Below are 25692 nucleotides of genomic sequence, written 5' to 3' on the forward strand. Positions count from 1 at the left end.
AAAGATCCAATGAAATAATGTGTGGAAAGCACTCTGAGATTTAAAGTACTCTATAGGCATAAGCCACCATTATAGTACTAAAAAACTAATCATTCTGGTGGAACATCATGTGAGTAGTATGATATACTATGCATAAAAACTTGCTCCAATATTTATTGTAAATGAAGGTTGGTTCCCAAATACTCTCCAATAGTGGGCTTCCTTTGCTCTGGGGAAAAGCATCCTATTTTTCACACAGCTGTTAAGGATCTTCTCTTTTATATTATCCAAGAATGACAGTCCAAACAGAATGTGAATCCAGGCTCAGATTAACTCATTTCATATGTGGTAGCAAGGACATCTGAGAATATTCAGATGAAGGCAAACATGGAGTAACAATGTCAGGGAGAAAACAATTCAGCAATGCAAAGAAATGCCACGTTTCCATGAGGATGACTAGAATGGGATATAAACGGCATGTAACAAAACCATGAGGGACTTAATCTAGAGATCTAGATTAAAAATAGAAAAACAAAACATTCAAACACAAAATAGGGCTTGCTGATTTTTATTTTTTCTCTATAATAAATTCATTAGGAAATTTCATTACATGTGATTTCTCTCTTTATAAATATAGATATATACATAGATAGATAGATAGATAGATAGATAGATCGATCGATCCAGGCCTGTGATTTCATGACCACAAGTAGGTAAAGAGAATTCCCCTACCAACACAGACCAACAACTATTCTAAAACTTAATCTTGAATAGCTGCCTGCGGCACCAAGAAGTTAAGTGATTTATGCAGTCACATAGCGAATCAAAGACAGGAACAGAATCCAGTTCATCTGACGATGGGGTCAGCCCCTTATCTATCCCCAGTACGATTTTCATAGCTACAAACAGAAATACAGGTAAGTTATGTTTTTCTTTTCTTCCCCCTCGCAGTTCGTTTCCTTTTTTTTTTCTCAAACACAGATCTAGCAGTCACCATAACAATTTTCGTCCCTTTTCCATCTTCATCACTGGAGCTGCTAGTGCCTTCTTCATTCTTCTCAGGATTATGTTGTGTCATCTCCTGACAACTTGAAGAGACAATATTTGACTGCTTAGCAGGTTTTCCCCTTTTGACCTTGTCTGAAGATGAACTTTCAGAATCCTCCCCTAAAGATGCATCAAATGATTCTGAGAAACAGACCTCCCCAACAAAGCCACCTTCACCACATTTATTCTGTTGACCAGCACTGGAAAGCACTTTTCTTTTTAAATTTTGAGATTTTTCCAATTTATTTTCTATGTTTTTCTTCCCATTTTTGTCCTTTGTTTTCTCAAGTGATTTAAATTCTCTCTCCATGACAGCAGTTGCTTCTTCTATTTCACCAGCTTCTTCTTCCCTTTCTTTCCTAAGCATACATGTCACAGCTCTGTTAAGTCTCTGACTCTTAATTCCTTTAACATGTTTCTCATGTTGCATCACCCTAAAGAAAGAATCAATGTGGAGCTGTGTCTGTAAAAGAAGAAACAAAAACAAATCAGAAAAGGAAGTGAAGTTTATGACTATCTACCCCAAAGAAGGATGGGAACACTAGTAAACGACACCTGATTACTATTTCAGAAAATAATCATTTGTTGCCTTTCAAATGAAGTCAATTCTATCATAGGTAGATTATCTAAAGTAGATCTTATTTTCTAGGTCTTTCTGATTATCCACAAGAAAAAAGAAAAAACCCAACCTCTTACTTTCTAGGCTTTACTGACGGCACCTGCACTGAGTCTGCTAATTAAGACCTTTGTTTATATACACATCATCTACCAGATGTATTCCTATTCACTCTTTCTCTGGATGTCATCTTAAGCATTACTCAAGAAACACATTTTCTAAAACCATAGCAATCCTACTCTTAAAAAAAAGTTAAATATCCTTTGGGAACAATTCATCTTGGTTTTATTGTTTCTCTGTGAATTCTCTTGATTACTGCTTTTAAAAAATAAATATTGCCACTGAACGTGGTAGCATACACCTGTAATCTTTGCTACCAGGAGACAGGCCATTGGATTGCTTGAGCTAGGGATTTTGGAACTGCAGTAGATTAAGCCAATAGTATATCTGCATTAAATCAGTACCAATAAAGTAACTCCATGGGAAAAGAAGGCCACCAGACTGCCTAAGGAAAGGAAAACCTGCTTAAATAAGAAACAGAGCAGGTCGAAGCTCCTGTGCTGATTGGTGGTAGAATCTGGCTCCTGACAGGCTGCTGCATTTACAGGCTGGGTGAGGTCGGAAGAACCAATCTCAAAAGAACAACACAACAAAAATTGCCCCCAAATTTAGCAAGAATTAGGGAAGCACTAAATGTTACTCCAATTACAATCTACCCAGTTATCTTATAATCTTCTTGTGAAATACATGTAATAAAAGTAATCTCTTGAAAAAACATCTGAGACAAGGCAGAGCCAAAATGGCAGAGTGGAGTAAGCCCTACAGCCAAGCTCTCCCAACACTCCCCTCCAAACAACTTTGAAATGAGACCTTAAATCAAATTCTGGAGTGGGAGAACCAATAAATGGTCAGAGGTTGTACAGAGGGATGTGTGACACCAGAGGGGAGGCTGGCTCAGAGAGATGGCCACATCAGCTGTGGGCCTTGGAAGCAGTGACGACAGCAGCTGCCGCTTCAGGAGCTCTCAAGCCAGACACTGGACAACTGGTCACAAAGAGATTACAGGGGACCGTGAGCTGACAATGGGCACAGAACTGGGTCTATTCGGCAACTTCATTGCCCATATGCAGTTCTCGGTCACAGTTCCAGGGTACAGAGGACAGCTTTTGGTCACCAAGGCTCAAGGGCCCTTCCTGGAAAGGACCAGGGTGCAGACTAGGAGAGCACCACACCTCTACCCAGATCATCCCATCTTAGAAGCACTGAAAATGCCTAAACCCCCAAAATTAGTTCTAAAACACCTGAAACTTGGGAAGGTGCATGCTTCCCCACTGGCCCAAGTGAAAGGAAACAAAAAAGCACAAAGTCAAGAAAAAGGTTGAAAAAAACAAGCAAGCAATAACAACAAAAAAAGAACCTGACCATTAAAAAAAAAACCACTATGGTGACAGAGAAGATCAAGAAACAAACTCAGAAGAGGAAATCATGTCAAAATATTTATAAACAATTCCTCAAAAGGGAAAAAAATGTGAATTAGACATACGCCTAACAAAAATTAATGGAAGAGCTAAAAATTGATTTTGAAAATAAAATGATCCAGTGGTAGGAAAAAATTGGGAAAAGAAATGAGAACAACACAAGAAAATGATGAAAAGATAATTAACAGCTTGTTAAAAGAGGCACAAAAAAATACTGAAAATAATACCTTAAAAAAATTGGTCAAAAATCCTCAAATAAACACCAAAATGCAAAGTCTAAAAACCAAAGAAGAGATTAATAAAAAGGGGGGGGGAGGAAGAAGTCATTGAAGTAATAAATAAAACTAGGAACTGGTTTAACGTAAAGAAATAAAATAAGCAAACTATTAATTTTATTTTTAAAAAGGAAACTATCGGGTGGTGGAGCCAAGGTGGCAGAGTAGGAAGACACACATACACATAGCTCCTAATCCACAGCCCATAGAACATCTGTAAAAAAGAACGCCCAGAGAATTCTGGAGCAGCAGACGCCACAGAACGGTGGAGCGGAGATTTCTGTTCCAGAGAGCCCTGCAAACCCCTCGCAAAAGGTCCGTCGCGCTGTGGACGTGGAGCGGAGCACAGCCCTGCCGTGGCCGCACGGCGCCAAGAGGAGCAGATCCCAGCAGGCTTCAGTGATGGAATCTCCAGCGGCCACGCGGGTCCCTCCACCCACAGGTGATGGGGATCAGTGAGAGGGTCTCTTTGTCGGGTCGCGAGGGGAGTGGGGTGCCCCCATAACTCAGGCCCCCTCCGGAGGCAGCAGCGGAGGCAGGGGCGGACCAGGGCTCCCCAAGCAGGTAGGAGCCTGGATCCATTGTTGAAGGTCTCTGCATAAACCCCCTGAGGGAACTGAGCCCAGGAGGTGGCCCTGCCCCCACCTGAGCTTAATCTCACACTGACTAGCAGCCCTGCCCCCGCCCAAAGCCCTGAGGCTGGGAAGCAGCATTTGAATCTCAGACCCCAAGCACTGGCTGGAAGGATCTGGAGGTGAAGTGGGTGTGAAGAGAATATTCAGAAGTCAAGTCACTGGCTGGGAAAATGCCCAGAAAAGGGAAAAGAAATAAGACTATAGAAGGTTACTTTCTTGGTGAACAGGCATCTCCTCCCTTCCTTTCTGATGAGGAAGAACAATGCTTACCATCAGGGAAAGACACAGAAGTCAAGACTTCTGAATCCCAGCCCACTCAATGGGCTCAGGCCATAGAAGAGCTCAAAAAGGAATTTGAAAATCAAGTTAGAGAGGTGGAGGAAAAGCTGGGAAGAGAAATGAGAGACATGCAGTCAAAGCATGAACAGCAGGTCATCACCCTGCTAAAGGAGACCCAAAAAAATGCTGAAGAAAATAACACCTTGAAAAATAGGCTGACTCAATTGGCAAAAGAGGTTCAAAAAGCCAATGAGGAGAAGAATGCTTTCAAAAGCAGAATTAGCCAAATGGAAAAGGAGGTTCAAAAGCTCACTGTAGAAAATAGTTCTTTCAAAATTAGAATGGAACAGATGGAGGCTAATGACTTTATGAGAAACCAAGAAATCACAAAACAAAACCAAAAGAATGAAAAAATGGAAGAGAATGTGAAATATCTCATTGGAAAAACAACTGACCTGGAAAATGGATCCAGGAGAGACAATTTAAAAATTATGGGACTACCTGAAAGCCTTGATCAAAAAAAGAGCCTAGATATCATCTTTCATGAAATTATCAAGGAAAACTGCCCTGAGATTCTAGAACCAGAGGGCAAAATAAGTCTTCAAGGAATCCACAGAACACCACCTGAAAGAGATCCAAAAAGAGAAACTCCTAGGAACATTGTGGCCAAATTCCAGAGTTCCCTGGTCAAGGAGAAAATATTTCAAGCAGCTAGAAAGAAACAATTCAAGTATTGTGGAAATACAATCAGGATAACACAAGATCTAGCAGCTTCTACATTAAGGGATCAAAGGGCATGGAATAGGATATTCCAGAAGTCAAAGGAACTAGGACTAAAACCAAGAATCACCTACCCAGCAAAACTGAGTATAATACTTCAAGGGAAAAAATGGTCTTTCAATGAAATAGAGGACTTTCAAGCATTCTTGATGAAAAGACCAGAGCTGAAAAGAAAATTTGACTTTCAAACACAAGAATGAAGAGAAGCATGAAAAGGTAAACAGCAAAGAGAAGTCATAAGAGACTTACTAAAGTTGCACTGTTTACATTCCTACATGGAAAGACAATATTTGTAACTCTTGAAACTATTCAGTATCTGGGTACTGGGTGGGATTACACACACACACATGCACACACACACGCACACACACATAGAGACAGAGTGCACAGAGTGAATTGAAGAGGATGGGATCATATCTTTAAAAAATGAAATCAAGCAGTGAGAGAGAAATATATTGGGAGGAGAAAGGGAGAAATGGAATGGGGCAAATTATCTCTCATAAAAGAGGCAAGCAAAAGACTCATTAGTGGAGGGATAAAGAGGGGAGGTGAGAGAAAAACATGAAGTTTACTCTCATCACATTCCACTAAAGGAAGGAATAAAATGCACACTCATTTTGGTATGAAAACCTATCTCACAATACAGGAAAGTGAGGGATAAGGGGATAAGCAGCTGGGGGGGATGATGGAAGGGAGGGCATGGGGAGGATGGAGCAATCTGAGGTCAACACTCATGGGGAGGGACAGGATCAAAAGAGAGAATAGAAGTAATGGGGGACTGGATAGGATGGAGGGAAATATAGTTAGTCTTATACAACACAACTATTATGGAAGTCATTTGCAAAACTACACAGATATGGCCTATATTGAATTGCTTGCCTTTCAAAGGGAAGGGGTGGGGAGGGAGGGAGGAAGAGAAGTTGGAACTCAAAGTTTTAGGAACCACTATTGAGTACTGTTCTTGCCACTAGGAGATAGGAAATACAGGTAAAGGGCTATAGAAAGTTATTTGGCCCTACAGGACAAAAGAGAAGATGGAGACAAGGGCAGAGAGGGATGATAGAAGAGACAGAAGACTGGTGATAGGGGCAATTAAAATGCTCGGTGTTTTGGGGGGGGAGGGGACAAAAGGGGAGAAAATTTGGGAGGGGACAAAAGGGGAGAAAATTCGGAACCCAAAATTTTGTGAAAATGAATGTTAACAGTTAAGTAAAGAAAGAAAGAAAGAAAAAAGAAAACTATCAAATTATGAGTATCAAAATAAAAGGGTAAATGTACCACCAATGAAGATGAAATTAAAACCATCATTGAGAGTTATTCTGCTCAATTATATGCCAATAAATTTAACAAGTGAAATAGATGAATATTTACAATAATATAAATGGTCCAGCTAGGAAGAGGAAATAGAATACTTAAATAACCCTATTTGAGAAAAAGGAATTGAATAAGCCATAAATGAGCTCCCTAAGAAAAATTCACAGGAAAATTCTACCAAATAGTTAAAGAACAATCAATACCAATTCTATATAGACTATATGGAGAAAAAACAGGCAAAGAAGGAGTCCTACCAAATTTCCTTTATGCCCCAAATATAATTTTGATACCTAAACCAGGAAGAGCAAAAACAGAGAAAGAGAAATATAGGTCAATTTTCCTAATGAATATTGATGTAAAATTAAAAAAAAAAATACTAGCAAGGAGATTGCAGCAATATAAACAAATACCATATGAGGCCAGGTGGGATTCTTAACAGGAATGCAGGGTTGGTTCAAAATTAGGAAAACTAACTGAACATATCAATAACAAAAAAAAAATCATATGATACAGAAAAAGCTTCTGACAAAATACACTTTTTCCAATTAAAAACCCTAGAAAGCATAGGAATGAATGGAGTCTTCTTTGACATGATAAATGGCAGTATTTATCTAAAACCAAAAGCAAGTATTATCTGGAATGAGGATAACAAACTAGAAGCCCCCTCCCAATAAGATCAGGGATGAAGCAAGGATATTCATTATTACCATTATTAATCAATATTGTATTGGAAATGTCAGCTCTCACACTGACAAGAAAAAGAAACTGAAGAAAGAAAAATAGACAATGAGGAAACAAACTATCAATCTTCACAGAAGATATGATGGCATACTTAAAGAGAACCCTAGATAATCAACTAAAAAGCCAGCTGAAATAATGAACAACTTTAGCAAAATTGCAGGATAGAAAATATACCTAAAAAAATCATCAGCATCTCTATATACTACCAACAAAGTCCAGCAGCAAGAGATAGAGAAAAAAACTCATTAAAAATAGATGCAAACATAAAATACTTGGGAGTTTACTTGCCAAGATCAACTCAGGGACTACAAAAACACATTTACAAAACACTTTTGACACAAATGGAGACAGGCTGAAAACAATGGGAGAAAAGTACGTTACTAATGGATAGGCTGAGTCAACATAATAAAAATGACAATTTTACCTAAACTAAATTGCTTATTCAGTGCCATACCAATCAAACTACCAATTACTTTATAAGGCTAGTAAAAAATAATGAAATTCCTCTGGAAGAACAAAAGGTCAAGGATATCAAGGGAATCAATGGAAGAAAATGAAGGAAGGTGGCCTAGCAGAACCAGATTTCAAACTACATTACAAAACAGTAGTCATCAAACCAATTTGGTACTGGCAAAGAAATAAATTAGTGGATCAAATGACCATAGTAACCTAGCGTCTGATAAACCCAAAGATACAAGCTTGTGGGTTAAGAACTCACCATCTGAGAAGAATTGCTAGGAAAACAAGAAAACAATTTAGCAGAAACTAGGCATAGACCAACATCTCATACATGTACCAAAAATCAAGTCAAAATGGGTAAATGATTTAGAAAGAAAGGGTGATGTCATAAGTAAATAAAGTGAGCACAGAAAAAAAAATACCTATCAGATCTATGGATAAGGGAGGAGTTTGTGACCAAACAAAAGAGAGTACTGCAGAAAGTAAAATGGATACTTTAATTACATTAAATTAAAAAGCTTTTGCACAAACAAAACTAAAGCAGTCAAGATTAAAAGGAAAGCAGGAAACTGAACAGAAGAAAATTTATATCAAGTTTCTCTGATTAAGACATTGTTTCTCAAATATATAGAGAACTGAGTCAAATTTATAAGAATATGAGTCACTCCCCAATTGGTAAATAGTCAAGGATATGAGCGGTCAGTTTTCAGAAAAAGAAATCAAACTATCTATAGTCACATGAAAAAATGCTCTCACTACTGATTAAAGAAATGTAAATTAAAACAGCTGTGAGGTACCATTTCACACCTATTAGACTGGCTAACATGACAGAAAAGGAAAATGATAAATGCTGGAGGGGATATGGAAAGCTGAAATACTAATGCACTGTAGAGTTGTGGACTGGTCCAATCATTCTGGAGAGTAATTTGGAACTATGTCCAAAAAGCTATAAAATTACGCATACCCGTTGACACAGCAATACCATTACCAGGTCCATATTCCAAAAAAGATCAAAGAAAAGAGAAAAGGACCTATATACATAATTATTTATAGCACCTCTTTTTGTAGTGGCAAAGTATTGGAAATTGAGAGAATGTACATAATGGGGAATGGTTGAACAAGTTGTAGTATATGATTGTGTCAGAGAACTACTATTTTATAAGAAATGATAAACTGGGTGGTCTCAGAAAAATCTGGCAAGACTTATATGAACTGACTCAAAGTGAAATGAGCAGAACCAGGAGAACATTTTACATAGTAATGGTAACATTATAACAAAGATCTACTGTGAAAGACTTAGCTACTCTGATTAAGACAATGATCTAATCCAAAGGATCTGTGATGAAAAATGCAATCAATCTCCAGAAAGAGAAGTGATGAAGTGAGTGCAAACTGGTAGTGTATTTTTTCACTCTTTATTTTTCTTGCTTTTTTTTTTTTTTTTTGGCAACATGGCTAATATGGAAGTGCTTTGCATGATACTTTACATGTGCAATTAACAGAATACTATTTGCCTTCTCAAGGATGGAGGAAGGGTAGGACAGAAAATTTGGAATTCGCAATTTTAAAAAATGAATGTTAAAAATAAATAACTTTTTTTAAAAAGAGGAAATTATAGAAAATAGCAACTAAATGAATCAAGCCACAATTATGGTTTGATTTTCAGTAAAGTCAAATTATCAAGTCTCAGTAAGAAAGCCTCCCTTTTAATAAATAGCTCCTTGTTAAGAGTATGGAGGCCAAGCTAGACTCATAAGATATCTATATGGGATAATGTTAGAGGACACTGATAAGACCTCCTGCTCACCACAAACTTCCTCTTCTCAAGAAGTAGATCATTAACTGCTCTGTTTCTGTTTCCCTGGTCCTAAATTTGTTCATCTTTAAAAACAGGGGACTGAACCAGATGATCGTAAAGATATATTTGAGTTAGAATCTTATGGTATCACGAATATAAATGTAACTAGGCAGGTCAATACACTAAGTCCCTAACATGAAGATATGCATTAACTTATCAAATCAATTTCCCCTGAATGAATATATAGGGAATCTTAAAAAAGAGATAGCAGAAAAATGTAATCTACTTCCCAACTTTGTGTAAGGCCAGCCCTGAAAGTCAACAATTGCAGGTTTTCCAATGTGTACTTATATAATGCACTCATAATTTTTAACTGTATATGACAGAGATCAGACTTGTGAATTCACTGATATCTGAGGAAATTCTCAACCTATAAAAGGAGAGCTCTACCTTCTCTGCAACTCACAATCTTAGAAAGCTGCCTAGAGCAGCCAGTGTCAAACTCAAACAGAAATGAACGCCTGCCAAATCACAAACTGACTTGGAAAACCACAAATCAACATTATACATGCTGTACTGTATTTTTATTCACTTTGTTAAACATTTCCCAATTACATTTTAGTCTAGCTGCCTGAGCTTTGACACTGAAGATTGAGGACTGAAAGATGAAGTGACTTGTCCAAGATCACTTAGAATGCATCAGAAGCCGACTCCAAGTCCAACTCTCTATCCATTAGGCAACACTGCCTCAAGTAGTCAATGAAATAATAAAGAGCAGTAAGTTGATATTTTTATCAACTTAAAAATTAATACATTCCTTTAGGACTGATTTGATCTTTCCACTCATAGTCACAAAGCAGTCAAACAGTCTACTTTTAATCATTACCTGGTGTGTATTCAGCTGTTTTAATACAGGTAACAAAGATTCATCTGTCTTTGTTCTGTTCCAGCCAAAATAACGCTGACAAAATATGAAGATTGGTTAAGGCTTTAAATTTCTTTTAAAAAAATTTTTTTTACAACAAAGTGATCAAGAGGAGCCCCTACAATATCAAATACAATTATGTTTTAAAATAAAAAAAACCACAGTTATATTTTAAAATGCACAGTCTGTAAAACTACAAGAAATAAGCCAATTTAGTATGATAACAAATAAAAGTATTTGGTGTCATTTTCTACTTAACATCCTTTAAATATAAACTTTCAGAATACAGATTTTCCATTAAAGAAAAGCAAAACAAAACAAATTTCTGCAAGGAATGAAGGACTCATACTAATGTTTCTCTAGCAATTAACAATGACGGGCTTCTTTTGCCTTTCCAGTTGTCCCCTTGAGGAACGCTTCCCTTAACTCTGCCCAAGAAAGCTTTGCAAATACAAACAATATACTAGGGAGACAAATTGTTGGCATTTTTTTTTGCTTGTGCAACTGATTAACAAAATAAATAATGACTACATTCTTTATAACAGATAATAAAATTAGTAACTTCTCCTTATAACTGTTCATATCATATTTCATTGGATCAATAGATATTAGCCATCTGGAAGGTTTGACAAGGACAATTCACTAAACACGGCATAAATATCCATGCTTAGTTATAAACATGTATAGTCATCCATAAATATTTTTTCAAGTCTTTGCTCTCTAGGTAGCTCATTCAACAACAGGTAAGGCAGTAGTTATGAAGAGTAACCTTGAAGTGTGAAACACACATCAGTCAGGTTCAAAATCAGAGGTCCTGGGTGCAAATTCTAGCTCTGGTCTTTACCACTTGGGCATCCTCGGGCAGCACATTTTACTCTCTTCAAATCAGTTTCTTCATGTGTAAAAGAATGAAGGGGTTCAACTAGATGACATCCTCAGAATACTTTCAGTTCTAAATCAATGACTCCATGAACAACCTCAATGACTAATAATAAGAAATAAATAAGCCAGATGAGTCCAACATAGACATCTGGTACCATTTTCTTCCTAATATCATCACTGTCTTGTAAACATGTATGTCCCTAATAAATTTATTATTATTCCTTTACACAAGGTGGTATGTTGGTAATAACAGGAAGAAAATTAGCATTCTTTTCTAAAGTTCTAGAATAAATCATACTCAGTCTGAATAAGCATAATCATATACCCAATTTTTAATAAGGAAGGTAGCTATTTTGCAGTAAAATTAGAATCTTAAGTAAAAATTCAAAGAAAAATCTGATTTAGGTTCACTTCCTATGGATTTGAAGTGATCAGAAGTCACAAAGTAAAAACAAACATTTGACTCCATGTTCCTTTCTATGTTAAGCAGCAAAAGGATATTCTCTGATTTGCTCAAGGTCTGGCTTTCCCCATAGGAACGCTCCTCTGGAGTCATCCACCACAGGCTTCAGGTAGGCCTCTGCCACAGCCGGATTGGGGAAGCCAGGAGCAAGCTGTAACCGTCGCAGCTTCCTTTTCACTTTGGTGTCGTGTGGGTTGGATCTTCTCCTCTTAGCCTTCTGAGCTTCATTCCACCATTCTCTAGAACATAAAGAGGAACACTCCCATAAAACATTCGATAAATCACAGCATATTTACTCTTAGCACCATTTTTAATTGTATTTGTTCTTCAGTTCCAGATTCTCTCCCTCCTCCCAGCCTTCCCCATTCTCTGAGAAGGCAGGAAATACAATACTCATTACATGTAGACGTTTCCCTATCTGTGATATATTTACTCTCCCCTCACAACACTAAGAATGTGTTTATATACAGGCCTCATTTTGCCATCTCAAACTTTATTTATCCTCTCTTTGGGTGGTGCTTGAAAACCACCTTCATTTCACTCTCTGAAGCAAGGTGAGTGCCTAAAATACAAGAGGCAACATTCGTCTAGCCCTTCTTGCCCCACAACAAAAGTGCTTATCTCCCAACCCCAACACAAGACAAACACTAGGCAGGAATGAAAATATTTATTGACTGAAAGAAAAACACAAAATCATCTTTCAATCACTTTGCAAATTATGTCTCTGAAAATACATACTTAAATTCACTCATGAAATTTAACCCATATCCCCTTATAAAATCTAACCATTAATAAAATATATCCCATGTATTAGAGCAGAAATAACAAGGGAGGAAAAAAGGGAAATAAGGGAAAGGAGAATGGTACAGTAAGAAAAGGCTTGGTTTTGGGGTTTGTGGACCTGGGCTTGAAGCCTGGCACAGTCACTTACTGCCTCTGTGGCCTTATGCAAAATGCAAGACCTTCAGGTCTTGTTTTCTCATTAGTAAAATGATGGGGGTGGCCTAAATGATTTCTAAAGTTCCTTCTAGCTCTAGTGCATGTAATTCTATTTTTTTTTCAATCTGGTAATTTATAAAGCTAAAAAGACTAAGCTAAAGTGATAGTAAGCAATTACTATCTTCCTTTACAAAAGGAAAATAGGAAATTAAACTCTCTTAAAGATAAGGTTATGATTCTAAAATCATATCTATATCTATTTAGGTAAAAGTGAAACTAAAGCTACAGATAAAAATTAACATAGGTGTTAGCCTTGTGTTGATAATGCTTTTCGTTTATTGTTAATGTAATTTTGCTTCTTAATGGGAAGATCTTTCCCATCCATTAATAGGAGCATGTGAACCCTGAGTCACATGAGTTAAGTCACATGAAACAGAAAGGTGTGCAGCAGGAAGGGTAGAACAGGAAGAAGCGGAAATAGAGAGGAAGTTAGTCAGAGAGCAGTAAGAGCTGGGAAAGGCAGCAACTAGCATGAGTGGGAGATTGTTTGAGATTTGTTTCAGGGAGCTGGTTTGTGGGAAGCCTAACAGAGGGAAGGCTTGGGGCTGCGCTGTTATTGTGTATAGATATCTTTGTTACTATGACAGATCTGGCTTTCTGGTGTCTGAATAAATGCCTTGGTTCTGTCTTCCACATGAAGAATCTATTGTATTTTGCAATTCAGAAAACTGTGCCAGCAAATTCATGGCCACCCATAGGTGCTGTGAATATTGCTTTGGCACTACAAGTCTTTAAAACAGAACCAAAAAAACTCAAAATTTTTGCTACATACAGCCTGTTAATAGTAAGAGTAACTGAGTCAGAATATTTGAAAAGTGATGTATTAAGATTCCAGCCTCTTTTTTTCCAGTGTAATGGGCTTTACAAAAAGATCTCATCATGAGGATGAGGGGGAGTTTAAGGGTAAACCAATTAATTGCCTATTTAAGCAGAAAGGAAAATGGTTTGGAGTCCAAAACCATCCTGTCAAGATCTTCTTACATGACAATTAGTCAACATCTAGGCTATTTGTCTAACAGATCAACAATTTTGGAAGAAAAATGGAAAATTAGAATCATGAATCGGACATAAAAATTGGAACATATCAGATGGAAAACATCGTTAAAGTTCTTTTAAGAACTTCTTAAAAAGTATTTACTTATTAAGTAAAATGGGACATTCATGGAATAACAGTAAGACACACTCAATGAGATACTAAATCATATTAATCTACCATGTAGCCTATCCATGTTAAAATGTTAGAATTCTCAGAGTAAAAATACAAGAGAAACAACAACAATAATAATGGTTCACACTCATATTACCCTTTAAGGCTTATAAAGTGCTTTCCTCACAAAAATACTAAGATAAGATATATAATCCTCGCTATTTTATAGTGTTCTATAACATCTAACCTACATCACAGTATCAGAGCTAGAACGTGATTTTCAGGCTTTTGACTCTAAATCCAATGATCTTTACATTATACCACACTGAAGAAACGTGTTCCAAAGTGATAATGGAAATATGCCATAAATATTCAGTAGCAGACACACTGAAAGCAAAACCTTCTGTGCAGGATATAGAACCCTAGAATTTTAGGTCTAGATGAGATAGTAGAGACAATCTAAGCCAACATTCTTACTTTATTTAAATACATGAAGAAATCTGAGGTCTACTAGTCAAAAAATTCCAGGTTCAATTTTTATTTCTAAGAATCCAAAAAGCTTTATATGTTTTAAAGGTCAATTCAGGATAAAGGAAGAGTTGATACAAAATGACATTAGGCATGGACCTTTAAAATTAGCTAGGCACATATGGCTACCTAGTACAATTCTTAAGAGTCACATATACCCTTGATTCTGTATGCCTTGATTCTGTAGGCAGACAGCCTGTTACTACTCTAAAAACTAAAGGCCTATTAATCTAGGGGATGCTAAATTATACCACTGGACACACTGGCTCCCTACAATGACATGCAGCAAAAGGAAGGAGAGGCAGCCTATATATAGAGAAAAATCCTCTAAGGCATTACACACCAGAGACTAATTTGTGTATTGTGATATTCCTCAGGATAAAAAAAAAATGTTTGTCCACCCACATTCGGCCTCCTTCCCTCCCTCCCTTGAACATACATACACACGCAGAATGACATAAAACAATGCCTGTTTGGGATTTTAGATCCAAACAAGGCCGCCTTCTCTTTACCTCTGGATAATAGTAATCTTTGAGGATTTCATTATGCAACATTGGTTCAAGTGCATTCACAATGTTCCCTCTTTCTCTCTTGTTAGTTAAAAATCATCAATAAAAAGGCCTGTACATACCTTTTATTAAAAAAAAAAAAAGCATATTATTATATACGGACTCACGAAAATTTTAAGAGAGGCTCCAAGCCATGTCCAGGAAATTCATTGAGAATTTCCATGGCTGTTACACAGCCAACAGTTGGTATCCCTTCTGTGTAATCACTTCCAAGCAAATAGGCCAAATTAATCAGTTTGCTCCGGTCTAATCCTATAGGATGAGATATCAATCAATTAACATTTATTAATCATCTACCATGTGTCAGACACTGTGTATAAGCACAGTCATATTTTTTCAAGATATAAGTTTATTTACCATTTTAAAAGAGAAGTTATTGATCAAATAAGCATTTTTAGATTATATAAGAAAAGACTATCAGTTTCTGGTATACCAGCTCCAGCAATAAAGGGTTCGAAGGTCTAACAGAATTAACATAATTAACCTGTTCCCCTAATTCTACCATCTCTGGCTTCTGTCTAAGTACAAGTTTGAGTCTTCTAAACATGAATCCAATTTTTCCCACTACCTAACCGGCCAATTATTTAAACTGAAATAACAGCCTGAACATACTCATTTTCCAATTTCTTCTCAAATCTAGTTCCAAACGCTGTGATCATGGGTTTATGAATATATGAAAGTTTATACATACAATGCCACCATCACATCAGTCCCCAGAAAGTAAGTTACATTTAATGTCTGAAGACTTCTTTTTAGAAAGCAATCCCATGTACAACTCTTATCTCTAGGTACTGAAATATAAGTTCCTACACAAAGATAAATAAACAATAGTCAGTTTTTGACCCTCCCCTTGGCAGTGTATTGCAAAGAGTAGATATTTAATAAATGTTTATCAGTATGAACAAATATGTAAACATAGTCCTCCAAGGTCTTACCTAGTTGGTTGTGAAAGTCTATATACTGGTAATATTCTACAAACTTGTCTTTACTAAAGAAGTTTTTATACACATGCCGTGCTCCAAAAAGCCAGATATCACTATCATCAGTGATTGTTCCAGACGTCTGATCAGTCAAGTCCAAAATGGCGCACTGAGCCTCTGCCTCCATAGGAGCCTCAATGTAAGGAATGCCAAATAATCGTAGAAGTTCCTATTGAGAGCAGAATGTAGTGGAGACTTGTTAAAAAGCATACTAGCCTGCTCTGAGCTCAGAGTGAAATCCATATTTTAAGGGTTTATTTTATGCAATTTCCCTAACTATGTCTCCTCAGAAATGCTGGAAACCTATACCAGTTGCCACTAACTCTTTTGATTGTGGACTTTTATCAGTAAAATAAATTTTGAGCATGCATCCCTAACATTTACTTACTTGCAAATTACACACATGTACTACTATACTAATAATCATGTTATAAAATAGTTAATTTTGTCTGCATAGCTGCTTCAGGTATTTGAACTGAGTTAGGTAATACTCTCCCTCAGAGGTCGGAAGGGCCCTGGTAGAAGCAGGGAGAGTGAGTAAGTGTTGAAAAGGATCTTATAACTGTGCTGAGGAAAAGCCCATGACTGACTACGCAGATGTCCCACTCTTCATCTGGTTGATCACAGACCCCTTGGGATGAAGTTGTGGTTCTTTTGGGTTCATTCCATGGCTACTACTTTAGAAATTACTAATCTATACAACATCAATAAGGATTATACAAGAAAATTTCACTGTTAGCCATAATGTTTTGTGTTTTTAAAGGCAAATGTGAATATTTCAAAAATACATTTTACTAATTTTCATAACAAATATCAGCTCTATTTCTTCTATTTTAATACCCTTTTAAAAGAATTTTTATCTAGAAGATATACAGCTAACAAACACTTACCTGCTACAATGTTTTCTATTCCCCCTATCAACTGAGACTCCAAAGCCTTGCCGGCACAGACATCTAACTATCTGCCTTGCCACTGTGTCACAACCTTGACCCAGGTTGCTCTAGCTTTTCAGCTCCTGCTGAGAAAACAATCAAATCAATACTGCCATTGCTACTGAAAAGTGCATGATAGTCCACTGCACTCTGGCTCCACTTGGCATGCCCGTAACTATGGAGATCAAAGATCCTTTTGCTAGCCACCACTTCCCTATGTGTTGTAAAAGCAGCACATAAGCTCTTTCAGGCCAGGGGCTGTTTCTCACTTTCAAATTTTTATCCCCAGCACCTAGCACAGTATGACACGCAGCAGGCGCTAAATAAACGCTTATTGGTTGAAGTAAAAATATCAGAAGTTAAAGGAAACTTACAATAGAATAAACCTACCTGACTTTCCAAGAACATCTGGCCCGTTACAGTTGCAGCAATCCGTTCCTGTTGTTGTTTTTGAGCTTTCAGAGAATTCTGTTCAACTAAAAGATTGTTCTCCAGAGTTTCCAGTTCCTCCTGCATATGAATTGTATTTTAAGTAACTTAAATCTAATTTAATATAACGGGGTGATAGAGCACAGAGTACTAAACCTGGAGCAAGAAAGGCAGACTTCAAATCTAGCCTCAGACACTTAACAGCTGACCTGAGGCCAGTCACTTCACCTCTTTCTGCCTCAGTTTCTTTATCTGAGATAACAATAGCACTTACCTCATAAGGTTGTTGTTCTGAGGATAAAATAAGATTTACAAAATGTTTTGCAAACCTTACAGCATGATATGAATTATAATAACTGTAAAGTGCTTAGTATACTGCCTGGCACATAAAAAGTACTATGTAAATGTTAGATATTATTTTTTAACTGGAATTATGAGAGAAATAATTCATTTGATCTTTTCCAATCAGTATTGACCAATGTGGTATGATTCTAACAGGGGCAGTGATTATAAATTCTGCATAGTAGGCCCCAGAGCTATGAGCTGCAGATTGTAAATTCACTTGCTTAATCATGGGAAGCTAACTAGAGGCCCTCCACCCTTGTTTTTCTCATCAGGGTGACCAAGCCCAGTGTGGTGGAGGTGACTCAATTATATGGAAAGTCCTCCAACTTATTTTTCTACCTCCAGACCCCTCGGAGCAAGTGATCATTATGACCACTTAATCAGTGGAGATGCCCCATGCCTCACCTAACCTGTGACACCTTCCTCCTGCTGACATGGCCCTGAAGAGCAAGGTCTATCCACCAATGAGATTATCTATGTCACCATACTTCTTCTGCATAATTGGAGAATCTCAGATCATGAGGAAGATCTAAGGTCCACTTCATTAGAGGGCGACCATGGATCTTTACTAAAGTGCCATTGGCTCAGAGCTCTGCTTCGGTCTCTCTTCTTGTAGGCTGGACAATTTTAATCCCCACAATCACTAACATGTTTTTTCTCCTTATATGGAATTCCACTTGACTTCAGAGAAAAACCAATATTTTTGGCATGTCTTCACCAAATAAAGCACAAGGAAAAACAGAGTCTATTAGTGACATAATCATTACATAAAAAGGAGATGATCAGCAAAATGAAATGAAGAAACATGCAAATATGTCTCAGTGTTGTACCAATAAGTCCTTGAAAACCAAATGGTCCTTCCTTGAAGTTCCCTTTAAGAGTAAGGTAAAGTACGATTAAACTATTTACCAAATCAATATCTTGCCATTCATTGACCGTGTCACCTGTTTCTTTTTCAGTCTCTTCCTCTGACTGCTTGGCTGACTCCAAGTTTTCAGGAGAGTCTCTCAGGAGGTTTTCCATGGCTCCAACAGTTTCTTTTCTCTCAGTTACTGTAGCATCCTCTCCAGTAACTGACTTTTCCCCGGGCTCAGTAAGAGGTCTGAAGACTTCATCTAAGTCAGCCTGAAGTTCATCACTACTACTTTCACTGTCCACTTCAATGAAACTACCTGCTCCAAAATAAGGGTCAATTTTTTCAGCATTAATATTTGACAGCTGAAACAATTCTAAGAACTACTTGCAAAAGCTTTCCCAAAAAGTCTGCTTCTTAAAAACCTGACTATATTTGATTCATATGGCTGTTAATAATTTGCAGTTCTCTTGAGAATTAACAAACCCTCTAACCATTTATTCCACAGAAAATGGTTCTTGCTCTTCCATATTTAAGTTACCTCCCTACATGTCTTAAATGAGACCCTTATCAGAAATATCTGATGCAAAGCTTTTTTTCTCTTCTTTCTTCTTACTTTACTACCTGTATTGATTTTTTTTCACATAAAAGCTTTTCAATTTCATGTAACTGAAATTACCTATTTTATCATTTCTGATCACTTCTATTCCTTGCTTGGTTAAGAACTCACCCCTCTGTCACTATTATTAAAAGTTCTCATCTAATTTTTTTTTATACAATTCAAAATAAAAATTCAAATCACATTTCCACTGATAAAAGCAAGAATTGCAGTTCAATAGTAAAATTTTAATGGGAAAGCATTAAATTTGACAAATGAATACCACTTTCTCTTATACTAATAGGAAAGACTATATCAATTTGTCTTTTTTCAAAGTGGGATCAAAAATTTTAGGTAACTATTTAAAAATTAATTCATTTAATTCTCTCAAATACTAATTTCAGTACTATTAAGTTAACCGGTATTCTGGTTTTTTTTTAAATTCTCTTCAGAGAAAGATAACTCAGTTCCAGTTTAGCTTTCCAAAGTTCTATTATTCCCCTCCACACACTCCAGGTTCCCAACATGGGCTTCCTCGCTGTTCCCCAAGCATATATTCCCTGTCCCACTGACACAGACTACCCCAGGCGTGGAACATACATCCTCAAGGCCCCTACTTTTCGTAATAGATTCCTTCGAAGCCCGACTCGGGTATCCTCCTATGAGAAGCTTTTCTTGATCCCCTAAGTGCTTACTTAGCACAGTGCCTGGCATATAGTAGGCACTTAATAGATGCCTGCTGTCTACCTGCTGTCTGTTCTTTCTCTCAAATTGCTTCCTATTTACTTCTCTCTATACACATCACATCCCCAGAGTCTACACTGTTAAGTTTGTCAAACTAAATTAACACTATCAAGGGTGCAGACTTAATTATAATCAGACATTCATTTCAACATGCTTTCATATTCCCTATTAAGAACTTAAAGGCTAAAAAAACATGAAGCACCTACCATCAGATTCACTCTCTTCTGAGTCCATTTCTGTTAATGCCACAGTGTCCGGCGTTGCTGAAATTAAATCCTGAGCTAAAGGTTCATTCTTTTCACCCTCTTGTAGAGTGTTCTGTGAATTCTCCTGTTCACTGGGCTTACAGCTTGTCACAGTTTTTGCTATAGCAAGAAGATGACTTCCAGCCATCGAAGGGGCATTTACCGATTGTAAGTTATTCACTTCTTGGAAAGAGTTAGTTTCAATTTCAGAAGACTCATTTTTTTTATTCTGTATTTCCTTGTCACTTGAAACAATCAAAACAGAGGAATCACACTTCTTTGGAGATACGAAAATATCCTTTTCTAATTCAGGAATCATGGGGTTGTCTTTACCTTCAGATACAAAAACTGTACTTGTCACCTGAGTTGTCACTTTGAAGTCTTTTCTATCCTCAACCCCAAATTCAACAGTATCCATATTAACTGTGCTCTCTGCATGAGGGGTAAGAATTAGCTCTTTCTCATCCTTAAAAACAGATTTAACACTTGGCCCAAAGACTGCATTTGCTGAATGACTTAGTGATGTTGGTTCTTCTGTAACAACAGATTCATCCTTTCCTAAAAGGTCAGCATTTGACGAGTGAGCTGCAGGTATAGATTTGTGTTTGTTCTTAATGCTGCATTCATCTCCTTGTGCAAACACCTTATTTTCTGAATGAGACACTGCTGCAAATTGTATTCCTTTGCTTTCTCTAACTTTAAGGAACTCATCTTCCTCTTCTGACCTATTCATAAGAATCTCTTTAACTTCTGACACTCCATTCTGAGAGTTTTTCACATCATCATCATCATCATCAAGAACTCCCTGAATTGCTAACAGAGTTCTAGGTGATACGGAACCTTCATCTATTGCAGTAGGGGTGTGTGCTTTTTTTACACTGAACTGGTTTTCATTTTCTTTCTCCAGCTCTTCTTCTGAGCTACTTTCCGTCATGGCGGCCTGGATAGCTAATAAAGTCCTTGGGGAAGGTGGGGCTGCTGCATCGGTGTAAGTCTCTTTCTCTGTCTTTGGCTTCTCAAATGATGGCAATTTTGCGTCAAAAGGATGTGGGCTATACACTTTACTAGAAGAAGGAAGAACTGATTTAGTATCCATCTCTTCTGCTTGCTTAGCTTGACTGCCTTGAAAAAAAAAGAGATTTTTAATGTTACTGTCACAATATAATACAATTTAACATAGTGAATAAAAACAAGAGTTTATCAGTTAATTTCAGTATCTAAATTCACGAAAACAGTAATTAACATTTGAATTCTACATTCAGTGACTTTAAAGGAGACTGAAGCAAGAAAAGCAGTAGCTGACTCTTAAGCATACATTTTAATCTCAACTAGCCAGCCTGCCCAAGGCTCTTTCTGTATAATTTAAGTTATACATGTTAGCTGAATTGAACCCAATAATAGTCTTACTAATTGTGCTGTGAAGCACACAAGAATTCATTAAGTTCACCAATTATTCTCTCCTGGACTATAATTTACGGAATTCGTAGATGAAGGACACATTTTGTTATAATTTCCATTTGCCATCAAATGAAGGATTTTAACTGACACCTTTTATCAAGGCGTAATGAGATGTGTCCTCACAAATTATTTTCCTTGATAAAACCCCTTCTTGCCATCAAATTAAGAACTTATAACTGATACCTTTTATCAAGATGTAATGAGATGTATCCTCAGAAATTACTTTCCTTGATTCCACCACCTTCATAAAACCCCCTTCATTTTCATATTGTCTTTGGATCTCGCCTGAATGCTGCTGATTCATCTCTTTTTGTACATTTTCTATGTGTCGGTTCAAGGTGTTTTTTTTAAGCAAGCCCTTGAGTTGATAGGTTGAAAAATCATTTGACTCCTTAAAGCAAAATAAATAAATTAGACAGGGATAATAGGACTGTACTTCCCCCAAATCCAACAACTGATTTCTTTTTATAGGTGGTATTTTTCTGTGGATGATACTATCACTTCACTAAATTACTAAAAATTAAATCTGGGATTAAAAATAAGGAAGGAGAATAAAGACAATTTGTGCCACAGCACCTAGGAGACTTTGGGCAAGTCCAACATTCTCAGAGCCCCAGTTTACTCATCTTTGAAATGAAGGGATAGGACTAAATTACTTCAAATGATTCTAGCAAGAAGTCTCTGATTGCATTACTCCATAAAAGACTATAAAATTTACTTTTAAAACAGATTAAAAACAGTAAAAATTGGACAAAAAAGAGAATTCATGGATATATTTTATAATTAATTAGACTTTTGAAAATTTAACTTTAATTTAGGCATAAAAATGGTTTTCCTTCAGAATCACAGAATTTCAGGGTTGGAAGGGCTCTTAGGAACAACCTTAAGTACCAACTTGTAACTGATCGAGAAGAACGCCTCCTACGGCACATTCAACAAGTGTTGTCATCTAGCCATTACTTAAAGACTTCTGGTGAGAAGTAATTCTTTGGCAGCCCATTCAACTTCAGGAAAAACCTAAGTGTTAGAAAGTTTTTCCTAATACTGAACTGTTCTTTAAAAGATTTTCTTTTACAAAACAGAATAGTTCCATACTTAATGCTCCATAAACAGTGTCAAGATATTTATGTTTCTGTGATTCTAAGTTGTATTATAGATGGGAATTTCAGATACGAGATATTTAGTTTCCTTTTAGAGCAATAGTAAAATTATTCAAGGAATAAATACACCATGCATTTTATTTTACCTCAGGCATTGCTTCAAACAACGTCCTTCTTCGCTTAGTAAATTCCTTCATATCAGTCAATATTTCATGCTTTATTTCTGGTGGTAGGCTGTTGAAGTCTTCAGATTCAATGTCTATGGCATGAGGATTATGAAAGAACTCTTCCTATTTGTATTAAAATATAAATACTGTGAAATTCAATATCTATAAAACAGTGTCTATCTACAAAATGATTTCTTTAACATACAAAGGTAACTTGAAAGTAAGTTAAAACGAAAACTGTTTTGCTCTCAAAATAGAATTGCACTGAAGGGGACGGGGGCATACACACAGCATAAATGGACAGATATGTGTTTATATTTCTGTAGACAGATGCACATGTTATACATGTGTGTATATATAAAATATACTGGGCGTAGAACTTGGCGGGAATGATCCAGACCAAAAGCTTCGCCAGTGTGGGGAATTCTCAGCATAGGAATTTCCTCCACCCAGGGAGATCAGTCACTTATATAAAAGTTAGAGTCTTAAAGAGATGCCTGTGCCTTTAAGAAGTAACTTGCCCATGGTCGTACACTAAAGAGTCAAACTGACAACCTGAACTCAGATCTTTATGTCATGTTGTCTCTTGTGCGTGTGTGTGTGTATGTGTGTGTGTATACAAGCATGCACACACATGTGCATACACATGAATGAGTATTGGCACTATTAAACACAACACTCTTGGTAAATATGCAATAAAATCAGCAAATATTCACTAAGGGTCTACCACGTGGAAAGAAAAATACTTGGCACAAGGGGAGACACAAGCTTATATTTATAATAACAGTCCTCTAGAACCAGGAGGACAAATTTAATCAATAACAATATTATAAAGAAAAATAATTTTGAAAGACTTTAGAACTTTGGTTAATACAATAACCAACCACAATTCCAGAAAAGCAGTGAGAAAACATGCTATTTTCTGAAGAAAAAAGTGATGGACTCAAGGTACAGGATGAAACATACATTTTCACTGAAGCATTTTTTTTTTAATTTATAGAAGACAACATAAGAAACACACAAAAGAAAACCTACAAACAGTACAGTTCTGAAAGATACATGCTGAATTTATCTTACAATTAAGTTTTGAATAAAAACATTTTTAAAAACATAAGAGTTTAGATCTATATAGCATTTACAATATGCCTTCCTAAATAGGATATGGTCCATGACCTCAAGGAGTTTATATTCTACTAAAAAAAACAATAATTTAACAGTAGATAAATAACTATAACACAAAGATTTATTTTGAACTTTCAAAATCAATTAAATTTTTTGCAACAAATTATTTTACAGAAATGTAAATATGAAGCAATTAATATTATATACTTCTATTATGGCTCCTGGTAGTATTTATAACGATGACCATCAGCATTTTTGCCAAGAAACTAAAATCATTTCATCAAGACAGACATTTCCAGCTACAATGCTTTCATGAAGGAATTTTGTGAAGTATATTTTTTTCTGTACTGCAAGATAAAGTTGAAAATGTCCATGGCTTAATCTAAATTAATACTCGAGTTTAAGATGCAATTCTAATAATTCTTAGAAATAAACCTTTTATTTCCTTTTTAAAATACTTCATTTTAATACCACATTCACTGCTGCACAATTTCGTAACTGTTCACTTTCCAGTAAGGAATGCAAAAAAAATAGTCTAGCAGAGTTACATGAAGAGAAGTAAAAAACCTCTTGAGATCAGAAAAAAAATAAAGGACATCCCAATAGTTTTGTCACTTCTAAAGAAGGGACTACACGTAGTATTATGAGGATAATATTGACTCAGGATAAAACAGCAAGTTGAATTTGTAGTGCTACCTTTGGAATTATAAAGGAAGGAAAAGAATCACTGTCAGGATAAACTACAATTAATTATGATACATTCTTACATTAGGTACAATATGTTGGGCCCCACAATTAAGAATTCTGGCTGGTAGAAATGTATAGAAGAAAATGAAATTCTTTAGCATTTTCCAAACACTGATTTACATATTATTGTTAGGGATGTGGAATTGGATCACTTTTGATTTCAGTGATAAAACGTCCAAATAAAAAAACTCCTTCTACCAATGCAAGGTGGCACCTTCTCTGCAACCGGTAGTCACAAAGAATTGTCTGAAGTCCTGAGGGGTTAAGTTACTTGCTCAGAATCACAAAGTCAAGTATATGTCAGAGGCAGGAATTTATGCCTTTCTGGCTCCAAGGTTGACTCTCCATCTACTAAGGCATATTATCAACAATGATAGAAAATTTCATCTAATAGAATGTTTAATTAACATTTAAGCACTTCTTAGCTCTGAGAAACTAAAGGTAATGTTTTTATTGATCTTTATATTATTTTATAAGAAATATTTTGACAAAACTTTGATCTCACCAATGGGAATAGTCCTTTCAACAGCACAGACTGCAACCCAGCCAAAGCTAGTCCTCCTATGCACCCATTTTCCATGTCCTCCAATAAATCCTCCAACAGGCGTCTCCCTAATGTGCTGAGGACTTGTCTCTAGATCTCAACACCACATAGATACCAACAGAACATGTGGACTATAAATCTGTTTTCCTGCTCTCACACTATATGAACAATGCATCTCCTCTCAATTTTTAAAATCTTGTTAAATAAGTGACACAAAAACATAATTATACCCAAAATGAACTGCCATATAGTAGTTCTGCTTGTAATGCATGCCTTCCCTACTAATCAAGATGCCCATGCTTCTCAAAAATTATGCCAGGGAAGTATACAGTCTCACAAGTTGGAAAAGGACCTAATAATGAACTGTGCATTTGTGGTCCAAGGAATAGACTAAGTGAATACAAATAAATTTGGCTCCCAAAAGATAATTTCTTTCTTCAGCCACAGAAACTAAAGAAAACCACCTAAAGAAAACAAGGTGGTTAAAATCTACATGAAGTGAAAGGAATACCTA

At 36.4% G+C, this 25692-nt stretch overlaps 1 protein-coding gene across 2 annotated transcripts in view; it reads right to left on the minus strand.

The window, feature by feature from the left end:
• Positions 1-531: 531 nt before the first annotated feature.
• Positions 532-25692, minus strand: part of ERCC5 (ERCC excision repair 5, endonuclease) — a 32680-nt gene continuing 7519 nt past the window's right edge. For both annotated transcript variants that reach the window (XM_072622009.1, XM_072622010.1), the window contains exons 6-15: positions 22745-22888; positions 21682-21889; positions 19998-21162; positions 18510-18768; positions 17217-17336; positions 15850-16063; positions 15022-15166; positions 11708-11910; positions 10288-10370; positions 532-1489 (exon numbers count right to left, since the gene is read on the minus strand). In XM_072622009.1, the coding sequence (XP_072478110.1) occupies positions 902-1489; positions 10288-10370; positions 11708-11910; positions 15022-15166; positions 15850-16063; positions 17217-17336; positions 18510-18768; positions 19998-21162; positions 21682-21889; positions 22745-22888 (3129 nt within the window). In that variant the 3' untranslated portion in view covers positions 532-901. The remainder of the gene's footprint in view (positions 1490-10287; positions 10371-11707; positions 11911-15021; positions 15167-15849; positions 16064-17216; positions 17337-18509; positions 18769-19997; positions 21163-21681; positions 21890-22744; positions 22889-25692) is intronic.

The sequence above is a fragment of the Notamacropus eugenii genome, chromosome 6 (genome assembly GCF_028372415.1).
Source record: "Notamacropus eugenii isolate mMacEug1 chromosome 6, mMacEug1.pri_v2, whole genome shotgun sequence".
NCBI classification, from domain to species: Eukaryota; Metazoa; Chordata; class Mammalia; order Diprotodontia; family Macropodidae; genus Notamacropus; species Notamacropus eugenii.